We start from the raw sequence: 17,136 nt of genomic DNA, 5'->3' as shown, positions 1-17,136 counted from the left end.
TATCCTTAAATCTCTTCTCCAGATCCATCCCAAGGTACCTAAACCATTTAGTAAACTGACTTCATGCCACATGTACTTATTTTTGATTTAGTTAAGTTCAGCCAAACTTCACTTGGGGATAAGGAAGTGGAGAGAAGGAAGAGAAGCTTTCTGCTGTTTCTGAAGGTACATTTAAGGATATTCATTGAAAGTGGTATTATGACCTCACTGTACCCAGTTTCTTAAGAGACTAAGGTCTGCTTGATGTTGAATGTCTCTCTCAGTTGAAAGGGAAAGAAAATGAACTTTTTATAAAGGCTTTTAAAATACTAACACTTTTTTTAAATCTTTAACATGATAGATAAATATTAGGTGTATAGATTCTTCACAACCAGTCAGTACATTTTCTGTTGGACCTATAAAGTAAGCTTTTGCAGATATGGTTGCTGGATATTACCTGTTTATTGCCAACCTTAGAGACCTTAACATATTTGGTCCTTAATCTTATACTGCTCATCAGCTTGTAGCTGTCCTTTATAGTTTCCAATCTAAATGTTTATGGTATCATTACTTACATACATTACATAATATTCAGTGAAAATTCTCTTTATTACCTCAGGAAAATCTGCTAAGAAATTTTCCATTGGTCAGATCATGATAATAATGGTTTAAAAATTAATGTGCACCTTTTACAGTTAAGTATAGTAGTTTTAAAGATGGGAAAAGTGCATCACTATATCCATCGTGTACCTAATTAAAAAATTATTTAATATGGGAGTCTTTGGACTTGCCTACTCACCTGCACACACTTCTAGTCTTATTCTTTTCATTGCAATTGACAGCTTGGCCTTTCAGCTTTGGGAGGATGCTGTTTGAATAGACTTTTATATTGTTTAAAAGGCCTTGTTAAACAACACTTAAACAAAGAGAACACACTAACAGAAGACTATCTCTAACCCTCTTCAAAAAAACAAAACTCAGAAACTTGACAGCATATTTAAAAAACATATTTGTCTAGAGCTCCTTTTATGAGTTTGTTCAACCTTTACTGTGGGTCTTCATGGTAGCTTTTTGAAAGAAGCAGAAGCATGACAATCAGAGGTCATGTAGTCTTTTACTTTAAAGCAGGATCATCCAGCTCAGGCTGAATTCCAACAATATGTTAAATTTCTGATTTGTAGACATGGGTATTTTTTCTTACTGAATCCACTATTGTATTCCCTTTTAGACAACTTCCTTATGGAAAAGAAGATGGGAGAAAAATAAGCCTGTACCCAGTGAAAAGGAAAATAATAGCGAACACTTATCGAATACTTATTACATGGCAGACACTATTCTAAGTACTTTTTACTTGTACTGGTTTATTTAATTTTTCTAACAAACCTGTGAGGTACAGTTACTCTTTATAGTCTCATTTTATAGATGAGGAAACTGAGGCACAGAGAAGTTAAGTAACTTACCCAGAGTCTTGTAGGTAATAGATGGCACAGCTGGGATCCAAACCTCGGCAGTTCAACTCCGCTGTCTACTATGCTGCATTGTCACTTAAAGTATAAAGTTATATAATTATTTTAATTTTGGTTTCAGTCATTGTAAATGTGACATTCTTTCACTGGGTAGAAATTTGGATTCTGTTTCTGAGATCTCCACTGAAGTGATGAAGTGCATGTGGTCCATTACTGATGCTTCTCTGTTTCCAGTTTACCTTTAGAATCTCTGTAATAGTTCTAACTGCTTGGAGGAGAAAAGAATGGCACGTGAAAAACAGTGTTACATGGATTTTAGTTGCTTGGTTAATTGCTTTACAGCCCACTGGAGGCTTAAAGTTTGGCAAGAGAGACATGTATTTCCTTGGTAGAATTCTCTCTGTTTACGAATCTAAAATTTCCCATAATGAACTACATTAATTCAGTTCTGTCCTGAACATTCTCTTTTTGCCTAGCATGTTTCGCCAAGGGATGCATGACTTGAAAGTTTGGCCTAATGTGGAAGCAGATGGATCAGAACCCACAAAAACTCCTGGCAGAACAAGCAGTACTCTCTCAGAAGATCAGATGAGCCGCCTTGCCAAGGTAAAAAAGAAGCTATTGGAACAGGTGGAAGGCTCTGAATGATATCTGTTGTAGTATAAATTGACGTTATGAATTCTGTCAGATGACTTTTTAATTTAAATTTAATCTGTTAATAATAGTTTTGTTGAAATATAATTCACATACCATAAAGTTCACCCTTGGAAAGGGTACAGTTTAATGGTTTTTTAGTGAATTCACAAAATGGTGCGATCATCACCACTGTTTACTTTTAGACCATTTTTATCAAAACTATAACCATGTACCCATTAGCAGTCATTCCCCATTCCCTCCTTCCTCCAGCCCCTGGCAACCACTCATCTACTTTCTATCTCTGTAGATATTCCAATTCTGGACATTTGATATAAAGAGAATTATATAATACATGGCCTTTTGTGTCTGTAATTCCAACAAATTTGAAAATGTAGAGCTTTTGGTGATACCTGCAAGATGACCACCTACTTTTTTGGTAACATCGTCTTAAAGATGCAAGTGTTATTACACGCTAGAGATTCTTACATTGTTTGAAAGTGAAAATTTCTTATATTAGCTCATCTAAATTACCCTCACTCCACCCCGCCTCTTTTTGTAAACTGAATTATTACCTCTTTCTTTCAAAATTGTGTTAATGAAGTGTTTTCATTTAATGTTTGTATTTCTAAGTTCAATTCTATTCTTAAATCACAGTAGTGTAACTTATGTTGTGACTATCTGTTCAAAAAGTACTATGTTAGATACTGTTTAAAGATGCTTTTACAATAATTTGTTAAGAGACTTTCTTTTAATTTTTACATGTAATTTTCCTTTGTGATCTTATTAGTTATGGATGTCTCTGTTATGTCTGGAGAAAGATTTAATGCCAAGCACTTTACAACTTTTTCGTTTTGGATTCCATATATATGTGTTAGCATATGGTATTTGTTTTTCTCTTTCTGACTTACTTCACTCTGTATGACAGACTCTAGGTCCATGCACTTCACTACAAATAACTCAATTTCGTTTCCTTTTATGGCTGAGTAATATTCATTTGTATATATGTGTCACATATTCTTTATCCATTCATCTGTCAATGGACACTTAGGGTGCTTCCATGTCCTAGCTATTGTAAATAGTGCTGCAATGACCATTGTGGAACATGACTCATTTGAATTACGGTTTTCTCAGGGTATATGCCCAGTAGTGGGATTGCTGGGTCATATGGTAGTTCTGTTTTTAGTTTTCTAAGGAATCTCCATACTGTTCTCCATAGTGGCTGTATCAGTTTACATTCCCACCAACAGTGAAAGAGGGTTCCCTTTTCTCCACACCCTCTTCAGCATTTATTGTTTGTAGATTTTTTGATGATGGCCATTCTGACTGGTGTGAGGTGATACCTCATTATAGTTTTGATTGCATTTCTCTGCTGATTAGTGATGATGAGCATCCTTTCATGTGTTTGTTGGCAATTTGTATATCTTCTTTGGAGAAATGTCTATTTAGGTCTTCTGCCCATTTTTGGATTGGGTTGTTTGTTTTTTGGGTATTGAACTGCATGAGCTGCTTGTAAGGTTTGGAGATTAATCCTTTGTCAGTTGCTTCATCTGCAAATATTTTCTCCCATTCACAGGGTTGTCTTTTCATCTTGTTTATGTTTTCCTTTGCTATGCAAAAGCTTTTAAATTTCTTTAGGTCCCATTTGTTTATTTTTCTTTTTATTTCTATTTCTTTAGGAGGTGGGTCAAAAAGGATCTTGCTTTGATTTATGTCATAGAGTGTTCTGCCTATGTTTTCCTCTAAGAGTTTTATAGTGTCTGGCCTTACATTTAGGTCTTTAATCCATTTTGAGTTTATTTTTGTGTATGGTGTTAGGGAGTGTTCTAATTTCATTCTTTTACCTGTAGCTCTTGTTCTCCCAGCACCACTTATTGAAGAGGCTGTCTTTTCTCTATATATATTTTTGCCTCCTTTATCAAAAATAAGTTGACCATATGAGTGTGGGTTTATCTCTGGGCTTTCTATCCTGTTCTGTTGAATTATATTTCTTTTCTTGTGCCACTACAATACTGTCTTGATTACTGTAGCTTCGTAGTATAGTCTGAAGGCATGGAGCCTGATTCCTCCAGCTCTGTTTTTCTTTCTCAAGATTGCTTTGGCTATTCAGGGTCTTTTGTTTTTCCACACAGATTGTGAATTTTAGTTCTAGTTCTGTAAAAAATGCCATTGGCAGTTTCATAGGTATTGCATTGAATCTGTAGATTGCTTTGAGTAGTATAGTCATTTTCACAATGTTGATTCTTCCAATCCAAGAACATGGTATACCTCTCCATCTGTTTGTATCATCTTTAATTTCTTTCATCAGTGTCTTATAGTTTTCTGCAGACTGGTCTTTTGTCTCCTTAGGTAAGTTTATTCCTAGGTATTTTATTCTTTTTGTTGAACTAGTAAATGGGAGTGTTGCCTTAATTTCGCTTTCAGATATTCCATCATTAGTATGTAGGAATACAAGAGATTTCTATACATTAATTTTGTAGTCTGCTACTTTACCAAATTCAGTGATTAGCTCTAGTAGTTTTCTGGTAGCATCTTTAGGATTCTCCATGTATAGTACCATGTTATCTGCAAACAGTGGCATCTTTACTTCTTCTTTTCCGATTTGCATTCCTTTTATTTCTTTTTCTTCTCTGATTGCTATGGCTAAAGTTTCCAAAACGATGTTGAATATTAGTGGTGAGAGTGGGCGTCCTTGTCTTGTTCAGGATTTTAGAGGAAATGGTTTCAGTTTTTCACCATTGAGAATGATGTTGGCTGTGGGTTTGTCATATATGGCCTTTAATATGTTGAGGTAAGTTCCCTCTGTGCCTACTTTATGGAGAGTTTTTATCATAAGTGGGTGTTGAATTTAGTTGAAAACTTTTTCTGCCTCTATTGAAAACTTTTTCTGCATCTATTAATCTCAATAGATGGTTTTTATCCTTCAGGTTTTTAATGTGGTGTATAACATTGATTTGCATGTATTGAAGAATCCTTGCATTCCTGGGATAAACCCCACTTGATTATGGTATATGGTCCCTTTAATGTGCCTTTGGATTCTGTTTACTTGCATTTTATTGAAGATTTTTGCATCGATGCTCATCAGTGATATTGGTCTGTACTTTTCTTTTTTTGTGAGATATTTGTCTGGTGTTGGTATCAAGGTGATAGTGGCCTTGTAGAATGAGTTTGAGAGTGTTCCTCCCTCTGCTATATTTTGGAAGAGTTTGAGAAGGATAGGTGTTAGTTCTTCTCTAAATGTTTGATAGAATTTGCCTGTGAAGCCATCTGGTCCTGGGCCTTTGTTTGTTGTAAGATTTTTAATCACAGTTTCAATTTCAGTGCTTGTGTTTGGTCTGTTTATATTTTCTCTTTCTTCCTGGTTCAGTTGTGGAAGGTTGTGCTTTTCTAAGAATGTGTCTGTTTCTTCCAGGGTGTCCATTTTATTGCAGTATAGTTGCTTGTAGTTATCTCCATTGATCCTTTGTGTTTCTGCAGTGTCAGTTGTTCTCTTTTTCATTTCTAATTCTGTTGATTTGAGTCTTCTCCTTTTATTCTTGATGAGTCTGTCTAATGGTTAATCAATCTTGTTTATCTTCTCCAAGAACCAGCTTTTAGTTTTATTCATCTTTTTTATTGTTTCCTTCATTTCTTTTTCATTTATTTCTGATGTGATCTTTATGATTTCTTTCCTTCTGCTAATTTTGGGGTTTTTTGTTCTTCTTTGTCTAATTGCTTTAGTTGTAAGATTAAGTTGTTTGAGGTTTTCCTTGCTTCTTGAGGTAGGATTGTATTGCTATAAACTTCCCTCTTAAAACTGCTTTTGCTGCATTCTGTAGGTTTTGGTCCATTGTATTTTCAGTCATTTGTTTCTAGGTATTTTTTGATTTCCTCAGTTATCTCTTGGTTGTTTAGTAGCATATTGTTTAGCCTCCATGTGTTTGTATTTTTACATTTTTTTTCCTGTAATTGATATCTAGTCTCATAGTGTTGTGTTCGGTAAAGATACTTGATACGATTTCAATTTTCTTAAATTTAGCAAGGCTTGATTTGTGACCAAAGATATGATCTATCCTGGAGAATGTTCCATGAGCACTTGAGAAGAGAGTGTATTCTGTTGTTTTTGGATGGAATGTCCTATAAATGTCAATTAAGTCCATCTTATTTAATGTATCATTTAAAGCTTGTGTTTCCTTATTTATTTTCATTTTGAATGATCTATCCATTGGTGAAAGTTGGGTGTTAAATTCCCCTGCTATGATTGTGTTACTGTCAATTTCCCCTTTTATGGCTGTTAGCATTTCCCTTATGTATTGAGGTGCTTCTCTGTTGGATGCATAAATATTTACAATTGTTATATCGTCATCTTGGATGGATCCCTTGATCATTATATAGTGTCCTTCTTTGTCTCTTGTGCTAATCTTTATTTTAGAGTCTATTTTGTCTGATATGAGAATTGGTACTCCAGCTTTCTTTTGATTTCCATTTACATGGAATGTCTTTTTCCATCCCCTCACTTTCAGTCTCTATGTGTCCCTAGGTCTGAAGTGGATCTCTTAAAGACAGCATATGTACAGGTCTCGTTTTTGTATCCATTCAGCCAGTCTTTGTCTTTTGGTGGGAGCATTTAATCCATTTACATTTAAGGTAACTATCAATATGTATGTTCCTTTTACCATTTTCTTAATTGTTTTGGGTTTGTTATTGTAGGTCTTTAACTTCTCTTGTGTTTGCTGCCTAGGGAAGTTCCTTTAGCATTTGTTGTAAAGCTGGTTTGGTTGTGCTGAATTCACTTAGCTTTTTCTTGTCTGTGAATGTTTAATGTCTCCATTGAATCTGAATGAGTTCCTTGCTTGCTTGTAGGTTTTTTCATTTCATCACTTTAGTCCCTTCTTTTTTTTTTTTGCAGTATGCAGGCCTCTCACTGCTGTGGCCTTACCCATTGCAGAGCACAGGCTCCGGACACGCAGGCTCAGTGGCCATGGCTCACTGGCCCAGCTGCTCCGCAGCATGTGGGATCCTCCCAGACCGGGGCCCCAACCTGTATCCCCTGCATTGGCAGGTGGACTCTCAAGCACTGTGCCACCAGGGAAACCCTCATTTCATCACTTTAAATATGTCCTACCACTCCCTCTTGCTTGCAGAGTTTCTGCTGAAAGATCAGCTCTTAACCTTATGGGGATTACCTTGTATGCTATTTGTTGTTTTTTCCTTGCTGCTTTTTAATTTTTTCTTTGTATTTAATTTTTGATAGTTTGATTAATATGTGTCTTGGCATGTTTCTCCTTTGATTTATCCTTTATGGGACTCTCTGTGCTTCCTGGACTTGATTGACTATTTCGTTTCTCATATTAGGGAAGTTTTCCACTATAATATCTTCAAATATTTTCTCAGTCCCTTGTTTTTCCTCTTTTTCTTCTGGGACCCCTGTATTTTGAGTATTGCTGTTGTTTAATGTTGTCCCAGAGGTCTCTGAGACTGTCCTCAATTCTTTTCAATATTTCTTCTTTATTTTGCTCTGCAGTAGTTATTTCTACTGTTTTATCTTCCAGGTCACTTATCCATTCTTCTGCCTCAGTTATTCTGCTGTTGATTCCTTCTAGAGAATTTTTTATTTCATTTATTGTGTTGTTCATCATTGTTTGTTTGCTCTTTAGTTCTTCTAGCTCCTTGTTAAAACTTTCTTGTTTGTTCTTCATTGTATTTGCAAGATTTTGGATCATCTTTACTATCGTTACTCTGAATACTTTTTCAGGTAGACTGCCTATTTCCTCTTCATTTATTTCGTCTGATGGGTTTTTGCCTTGCTCCTTCATCTGTGTGTGTTTCTCTGTCTTCTCAGTTTGCTTAACTTACTGTGTTTGGGGTCTTTTTTCACAGGCTGCAGGTTCTTAGTTCCTGTTGTTTTTAGTATCTGCCCCCAGTGGCTAAGGTTGGTTCAATGGTTTGTGTGTGCTTCCTGATGGAGGGGACTGGTGCCTGTGTTCTGGTGGATGAGTCTGGATCTTGTCTTTCTGGCTGGCAGGACTGTGTCCAGTGGTGTGTTTTGGAGTGCCTGTGACCTTACTGTGATATTAGGCAGCTTCTCTCCTGATGGGTGGGGTTGTGTTCTTGTCCTGCTAGTTGTTTGACATAAGGTGTCCAGCAGTGTAGCTTGCTGGTCATTGAGTGGAGCTGGGTCTTAGCATTGAGATGGAGTTCTCTGGGAGAGCTTTTGCTGTTTGACATTAATTACCTGGAGCTGGGAAGTCTCTGGTGGACCAGTGCCCTGAATTCGGCTCTCTCACCTCAGAGGCACAGGTCTGACACCCAGCCGGAGCACCAACACCCTGTCAGCCACATGGTTTAGAAGAAAAGGGAGAAAAAAAAGAAAGAAAGAAAAAAATAAAATAAAGTTATTAAATAAAAAAAATTAAAAATTATTAAAAATTTAAAAAAGGTAATTTTTAAAAAAGAAATAAAAACGGTCAGAAACAACTTTAGGACAAATGGTAAAAGCAAAGTTATACAGACAAAAATCCCCCAAAGAAGCATACACATTCACACTCACAAAAGGAGAAAAAGGAAAAAAATATATACATCTATATATTAAAATAAAAAAAGGAAGAGAGCAACCAAATCAATAAACAAATCTACCAATGATAATAAACTCTAAATACTAAAACCAGAAGCAAGTTAGATGCAGAAAGCAAACCCCAAGTCTACAGTTGCTCCCAAAGTCCACCGCCTCAATTTTGGGATGATTCATCGTCTCTTCATGTATTCCACAGATGCAGGGTACATCAAGGTGTAGATTTAATCCACTGCTCCTGAGGCTGCTGGGAGAAATTTCCCTTTGTTTGTTCTCACAGCTCCTTGGGTTCAGCTTTGGATCTGGCCCTGCCTCTGCGTGTAGGTCACCTGAGGGCCTCTGTTCTTCACTCAGACAGGATGGGGTTAAAAGAGCAGCTGATTAGGGGGCTCTGTCTCAGTCAGGCCTGGGGGGAGGGAGGGGTACAGATGTGGGACAAGCCTGCAGCGGCATAGGCAGATGTGACTTTGCGACAACCTGAGATGCGCCGTGTGTTCTCCCGGGGAAGTTGTCCCTTGATCATGGGACCCTGGCAGTGGCGGCCTGCACAAGCTTCTGGGCGTGCAGGTGTGGATAGTGACATGTGCTTGCACACAGTGTAGTTGGTGGTTGCAGTAGCAGCCTTAGCGTCTCATTCCCGTCTCTTGTCCATGCTGATAGCTGTGGCTGGCGCCCATCTCTGGAGTTCGTTTAGGCAGTGCTCTGAATCCTCTATCCTCATGCACCCCAAAACAGTGGTCTCTTGCCTCTTAGGCAGTTCCAGACTTTTTCCTGGACTCCCTCCCATCTAGCTGTGGTGCAGTAGCCCCCTTCAGGCTGTGTTCACGCAGCCAACCCCAGTCCTCTCGCTGGGATCTGACCTCCGAAGCTGGATCCTCAGCTCCCAGCCCCCAACCGTCCAGGCAGGTGAGCAGACAAGCCTCTCAGGCTGGTGAGTGCTGGTCGGCACTGATCCTCTGTGAGGGAATCTCTCTGCTTTGCCTTCTGCACCCATTTCTGTGCTCTCCTCTGTGGCTCTGAAGCTTCTCCCCCGCCACACCCCATCTCCGCCAGTGAAGGAGCTTCCTAGTGTGTGGAAACTTTTCCTCCTTCACAGCTCCCTCCCAGAGGTGCAGGTCCTGTCCCTATTCTTTTCTCTCTGTTTTTTCTTTTGCCCTACACAGGTACGTGGGGAGTTTCTTGCCTTTTGGGAAGTCTGAGGTCTTCTGCCAGCGTTCAGTAGGTGTTCTGTAGGAGATGTTCCACATGTAGATGTATTTCTGATGTATTTGTGGGGAGGAAGGTGATCTCCATGTCTGACTCCTCTGCCATCTTGAAGGTATCTGAGAATGAATGTTATAATTCATATAATAATGAAATTCTGAATTTGAGGGGGAATGGTCAGAGTCAAGAAATAAAAATCTATATAGTTGCACAATTCATCCACCTAGGTTCTCTTATATTAAACAAATTATATAGGCTTCTATTCACATGTTCTTAATTTTTTCCCATTTATTTTTGATGCAGAGTTCAGAAATAATTTTTGTAACAACTGATTGACATTTTTCAAACAGCAGTAAAAGCAGCATTGGAATTTGAAATGGACTTTTTAATGTAGCATGTTATAGTATATATTTCTCATTTTTATCTTTTGAATTTTATAGTAGGAGAAAAAAGTGTGACTTGATAATGGTCAGCTTTTTTTATGGTTGCAACTATAACTCCTTAAAGAGTTGTTTGGGTTCATATTTATTCTCTTGATTATCATTGTACATTTGCAGCTCTCAAAATGATGAGTAAGCATATGTGGAACTAAATGATGTATTGGGAAGAAACCTTCTTAACAGTTTTGTTAATTGGTAGCAATCATCAACAGTCTAAATTCTTTATATTGGAGAGGATGGCAAGTAGGATCCTACTTTTTCAAGAGATAGGTATTAAAATTTATACGCTGACTGTTACTGAGGGTGGCTAATAGTTTTTAAGTGAGTATTTATGCATTTGCTTCTAAGTCTTTAAAATGGGGATTAAAATTAATGAGAATAAGTCTTTCTTATGCAAATTGGAGATGAGCTCCTTTCAAAGTTCTTTTTCCCTAATAGAATTCTATTTCTTACTTCTGAGTGGAGTGGAGCCTTCAGAGGTTGCTGTGCTGTGACAGCCTGCATTCGTGTTTAACTCATGTTCCCCAGAGACTAAATGGAAACCATTAAAACCAATAATTACACTTCTTAAGGGGCAAAAGGCATCATGTTTGTAGCATTTTTGAAGGAACTGCTCTCCCTTTGAAGGAAGCGTTTTTTAATTTTTTGCCACTTGGGCTAGTATGTTTCATTCTTTTCTGTACAGCAGTTGGTCATGCTGTTTGAAGTTTCAAACTGTTATATCCCTGATGCCATTGAAGATGAATGTGTTTTATAAATGATGCTTTGGTTTGATGAAATTGGAAGCTTAGCCATTTGGAAGCACTTTTCAGTGGGAAGAGCATTGTAGTATGAGGCAGAGATTTGGCCGTCCTACCAGCTCTGGGAAAATAATATCTAAGCCTCTAAAATCAGAAGTTTAGAATGGATGATGTTTGAGGTCCCATGTAGCTATTTATATTCTATGATTCTAAAAGTACTGAAATAGTAAATAATTGGGATTTTTTTATTTACCTGGATTTTATAGTTACTACCTTAATAGAGAAACAACATGCAGTCAGTCATCAGTTGGCAGTTGTGGAATCATTGTTCATGCCATTCCTGTTCATCTGTAATACATATGCCTGGAGTAAAGCATCGTTCTGGACCTGCCTAATATGAATGATCTGGCTGTGCTCTTAGATTTTGTTTTTGTTGTTTTTCTTTTTTGGTTAGTGCCTGCTTCTTTACTTAAATTTTTCAGACTGGCTTCCTTAGTATTTCCCTTGCCTTATGCCAGAAAAAGTATACTTTGATATTTGTTGTGGTCTTAACTTCTAAACTTACCAGAGAGAGTATACTTTGATACTTGGTATACTCTGAATTTAAAATTATATTTTGGTATTTGTTTGTTCCTTAAAATTATGCCACAGTAGCTCTCTTTCTCCCTCCTTCTCTCCTCCTCTCATTTTTCTGGTTCCACATTAAAAAGTTTGTTGAGTTAGATTGTCTTTCTCTTCCTCAAAACATTTCAAAATTGTCTTTGGTACAGTATTACAATATTTTGAAATTGTTTTTGTTTGGTTCTTTAAAAACCTGGAAAAATGTCTATGCTATTGTTTCCATTTTCATATAAAAGGAGCAGATACTTCATTTTCTCACACTATCATTTTAAGAAATGAAATGAGTATTCAAGTAGATGAGGTTTAAGTGGTTAGAACTGAATGGTTTCTTTCTTGTTGTACTTTGATTTTTCCAGTGAATTTACTCTGTTTCTAATTGTTGAGAAAGGTGGCTTAAGAGTAAAAAAATGTATATTAATCTTAATAATAGCAAAGCATAGTTACCATGCATTGTACCCATGAGCCAAAATAAATAGCATAGTGGTGATTTTCAAACTGCAATTTTTTTTTTTTTTTTTTTTTCTGCTGTACGCGGGCCTCTCACTGTTGTGGCCTCTCCCATTGTGGAGCACAGGCTTCGGACGCGCAGGCTCAGCAGCCATGGCTCATGGGTCCAGCTGCTCCACAGCATGTGGGATCTTCCCGGAGTGGGGCATGAACCCGTGTCCCCTGCATCGGCAGGCGGACTCTCAACCACTGTGCCACCAGGGAAGCCCCTCAAACTGCAATTTTAAGAGAGTTTATTCAGTTAAAGAACTGCTTTAGTCCTGGCTGTCTGGGGATAATAGGACAAGAGGGCTGTGAAATGAAGATGAGCTATTTAAATGGCCTATAAAGAGACAGTGTTAGATAATTATTCAGCAAAGAATCTCAAACTCAAGCTGTACTAAATATTCTTATTCTGACTTATTGGTAGAACTGAAAGTTAAATTATAAGTGCAATATGAATAATGGAATTTTAAAAGACTGATTTCTAGGTTTAACATTTTTTTAAAAGTCAAATCCTTTCAGAATAGTTTTAGTGGAATTAACCTCTAATGATTTTACATCATTTTATGGACATGCCTAGTTTTCCTTTGAGGAAAAATTGAGTGTGAGAAAAGGAAACAAAACGGAATAGTCTTGGGACTTCCCTGGTGGTGCAGTGGTTAAGAATCCACCTGCCAATGCAGGGAACATGGGTTTGTGCCCTGGTCCTGGAAGATCCTACATGCTGCGGAGCAACTAAGCCCGTGCACCACAATTACCGAGCCTGCGCTCTAGAGCCCGCGAGCCACAACTACTGAAGCCTGCATGTCTAGAGCCTGTGCTCTGCAGCAAGAGAAGCCACCGCAATGAGAAGCCCGCTCACTGCAACGAAGAGTAGCCCCCACTCGCCACAACTAGAGAAAGCCCTCAGAAGCAATGAAGACCCAACACAGCCAAAAATAAAATAAAATAAGTAAATAAGTTAAAAAAAAACTGAATAGTCTTCAGTTTAGTTCTTATTTTTTATGACTTACTTTTCTTAGACTTAGTAGGGAATAGGAAGAAAATTAATATATTGAAATATCCTCTTTCCCCCATCTTCCTCATTATCTTCTCTTTCCCATCTCTAAATTTCCCTAAATAATTTTTTACTAACATAGTAACTTTCTGTTTGAATTGATTTGTGAAAATAATCAAAGCCCATACCTCTTGGGCACTTATTACTCTTTGATTGTCCATGACCAGCCTTTTAATGATTGTGGGCCTTAATTGAGCAAATTTGCCCATTGTTCCCATCTGCTCCATTTTTCAGCCTGTCGTATTGTAAGAATTTTATGACTAGGATACATATCCACCTGGGGTTTTGGATGTGACTACCAAGCTTTAGTGTTTGATTTATATTTGAATCCATGTCTTTAGACATGAAAGGTTAGTTCAAAAGCATGCTTCTCCACTCTCTTCATTTTAGCAGCTCTGCTTGATGCCTTTGGAATGTGCTTTAGTTTCTGTCAATTTGATTAAGAGGAGGCAAAGAGAAAGCAATGACTATTTGAAAAATGCGTTGTGGTCTGTGTGACACAGATGGGGTGGGGAATGTTAGGTAGAGTATATAGGTGCGCATTGCTACAGGGAAGTTGTGGTAAGATGTGGTGATGTTTCAGGCTGACCCTCGGAGTGCCTACATGGGGTCATTCTGGGTCCAGGGTCCAGACTCAGATTTATAACAATAGGAACTGGATTTTTTTTAGTTCATCCAGGAAAAATTAGTATCTTGAGAATAGGTTCATGCCAATCAATTCAAGGGGTTATTTTTAATCTAGAGCTGTACTGTCTAAGATAATAGCCACAATTCACATGTGGCAATTTAAGTTAATCAAAATTTAATTTAATTTAAAATTCACTTGCTGTGTTACCATAATCACATTTCAAGTGCTGAATAGCCGCTGAATAGCCACAGCTACCTCTAGGTAGCTAGAGGCTACCTAGTAGACAGTGCCGGTGTGGAGTATTCCCATTATTGCTGTTCTATTGAGCAGCCCTGGTCTAGAGTACCAATTTACTAATTTGTAATGGGTGAGTAACCATATTACCTTTCTGGTAACCGTAATACTTGTGTCTGCTATCCAGGACACCATTTTTTAAGGCAGTTTAGAAATTAAATTAATCTTCAGGAGTTATTAATTTCTTAGTGAGCCATGAAGGAGCCTGAAGGAGCTACAAAGTTCTGTGAGTTATTTCTCTCAGTATGGGGAAATCTTAAAAGGACTCTTCCTCTTTCTCTCATGACATTGTCTTTCTAGTTGCAGGATTACTTGAATATGCTGGCTATACTGTATGTTTTGAATAAACATTGACAAATTACCATGATCACAAAATAATCCTTTACAATTGAGATTAAGATAACAAGAAGTTTCCTGGTTACATAATTTTGTGAAATGGGATTGAGACTATTTATTTTAAATTATTTTATTGTACTGTTTGACCTGCTGAAATATTTGCCCTTGAAAGACAATATTTTACATTGAATGCACTGCATTGAATGGGTACTTGTTTTGAGGTATTAATTTAGAGGAGCTCACTGAGATTTTTATTTTAAGTATATGGAAAAGTCCTCTATTTCCACCATCATCACTTGCTATGTTGAAGACACACTTGTAAATGCTGGAGATTTAAGAATTACGTTACTAGCTTGAAGCTGTCATTATTACTAGTGCCATTATGAGGAATAATAATAATAACTATAATACTCTCCTCACATGTATAAAGTGCTGTAAAGTACTTTAATAGCTCTAAAACCCTTTACATGGATCAAGAACTAAAAATGGAGATGTGATTAAAATCATGGCTGTGGAGACCATTTTTCATTCAGATTCCAGTTGTGTCTCTCGTTTACTTGTGATCTCAGATTAGCTGCTTAACCTTTACTAAGCTGTGAATTCCTCATCTTTAAATAAGAATAAGGGTTATATCTACTTTTCTGAGTTACTGTGAAGACTAAATATAAATGAGATAAAATATTTAGTTTTTAACATATTGTGGGACAGTACTGAGCACTAATAAATGTTAGCTGTTGTTACTTGATCTTATTTGCTTTCATTTAATTCTAACAAGTGTAATGATTGGACTTGTAATACACAGTATTTTTTTTAGTCTCCCTTTTATTATTTATTTATATAATATATTTATTGAAGTATAGTTGCTTTACAATGGTTTGTTAGTTTCTGCTTTATAACAAAGTGAGTCAGCTATATATATACATATACAAATATCCCCATATCTCTTCCCTCTTGCTTCTCCCTCCCTCCCTTCCTCCCTCCCTGTCCCACCCCTCTAGGTGGTCACAAAGCACCGAGGTGATCTCCCTGTGCTATGCGGCTGCTTCCCACTAGTTATCTGTTTTACATTTGGTAGTGTATATATTTACATGCCACTCTCTCACTTTGTCCCAGCTTACCCTCTGCCTCTCTGTGTCCTCAAGTCCATTCTCTAGTAGGTCTTCATCTTTATTCCTGTCCTGCCCCTAGGTTCTTCATGACCATTTTTTTTTTTAGATTCCATATATATGTGTTAGCATATGGTTTTTGTTTTTCTCTTTCTGAATTACTTCACTCTGTATGACAGACTCTAGGTCCATCCACTTCAATACAAATAACTCAATTGCGTTTCATTTTATGGCTGAGTAATATTCCATTGTATTATATGTGCCACATCTTCTTTATCCATTCATCTGTTGATGGACACGTAGGTTGCTTCCATGTCTGGGCTATTGTAAAAACAGCTGCAGTGAACACTGTGGTACATGACTCTTTTTGAATTATGGTTTTCTCAGGGTATATGCCCAGTAGTGGGATTACTGGGTCATATGGCAGTTCTATTTTTAGTTTTTTAAGGAACCTCCATACTGTTCTCCATAGTGGCTGTATCCATCTACACTCCCACCAACAGTGCAAGAGGGTTCCCTTTTCTCCACACCCTCTCCAGAATTTACAGTTTGTAGATTTTTTGATGATGGCCATTCTGACCTGTGTGAGGTGATATCTCATTGTAGTTTTCATTTGCATTTTCTCTGATGATTAATGATGTTGAGCATTCTTTCATGTGTTTGTTGGCAATCTGTATATTTTCTTTGGAGAAATGTCTATTTAGGTCTTCTGCCCATTTTTGGATTGGGTTATTTGCTTTTTTGATATTGAGCTGCATGAGCTGCTTGTAAATTTTGAAGATTAATCCTTTGTCAGTTGCTTCATTTGCAAATATTTTCTCCCATGCAGAGGGTTGTCTTTTCGTTTTGTTTATGGTTTCCTTTGCTGTGCAAAAGCTTTTAAGTTTCATTAGGTCCCATTTGTTTGTTTTATTTCCATTACTCTAGGAGGTGGATCAAAACAGATCTTGCTGTGATTTATGTCATAGAGTGTTCTGCCTATGTTTTCCTCTAAGAGTTTGATAGTGTCTGGTCTTACATGAAGGTCTTTAATCCATTTTGAGTTTATTTTTGTGTATGGTGTTAGGGAGTGTTCTAATTTCATTCTTTTACATGTAACTGTCCAGTTTTCCCAGCACCACTTAATGAAGAGGCCATCTTTTCTCCATTGTATATTTTTGCGTCCTTTATCAAAAATAAGGTGACCATATGTGCGTGGGTTTATCTCTGGGCTTTCTATCCTGTTCTATTTATCTATATGTCTGTGTTTGTGCCAGTACCATACTATCTTGATTACTGTAGCTTTGTAGTATAGTCTGAAGTCAGGGAGCCTGATTCCTCCAGCTCCGTTTTTCATTCTCAAGATTGCTTTGGCTATTCGGGGTGTTTTGTGTTTCCATGCAAATTGTGAAATGTTTTTTCTAGTTCTGTGAAAAATGCCATTGGTAGTTTGATAGGGATTGCATTGAATCTGTAGATTGCTTTGGATAGTAGAGTCATTTTTATCACAAATGAGTGTTGAATTTTGTCAAAACTTTTTTCTTCATCTATTAAGATGATCATATGGTTTTTATTCTTCAGTTTGTTAATATGGTGTATCACATTGATTGATTTG

At 37.2% G+C, this 17,136-nt stretch overlaps 1 protein-coding gene across 1 annotated transcript in view; it reads left to right on the top strand.

Annotated features, from left to right (window-relative positions):
- The window catches only part of PIK3C3 (phosphatidylinositol 3-kinase catalytic subunit type 3), a 158,040-nt gene that overhangs the window by 13,896 nt on the left and 127,008 nt on the right, over positions 1-17,136 (top strand). The window contains exon 4 of the mRNA XM_059039638.2: positions 1,922-2,051. Within this exon, the coding sequence (XP_058895621.2) occupies positions 1,922-2,051 (130 nt within the window). The remainder of the gene's footprint in view (positions 1-1,921; positions 2,052-17,136) is intronic.

This window comes from Kogia breviceps, chromosome 15 (assembly GCF_026419965.1).
Source record: "Kogia breviceps isolate mKogBre1 chromosome 15, mKogBre1 haplotype 1, whole genome shotgun sequence".
Taxonomy (NCBI): Eukaryota; Metazoa; Chordata; class Mammalia; order Artiodactyla; family Physeteridae; genus Kogia; species Kogia breviceps.
The sequence above is the reverse complement of the archived record's forward strand: the minus strand, read 5'-3'. Positions and strand labels throughout refer to the sequence as shown.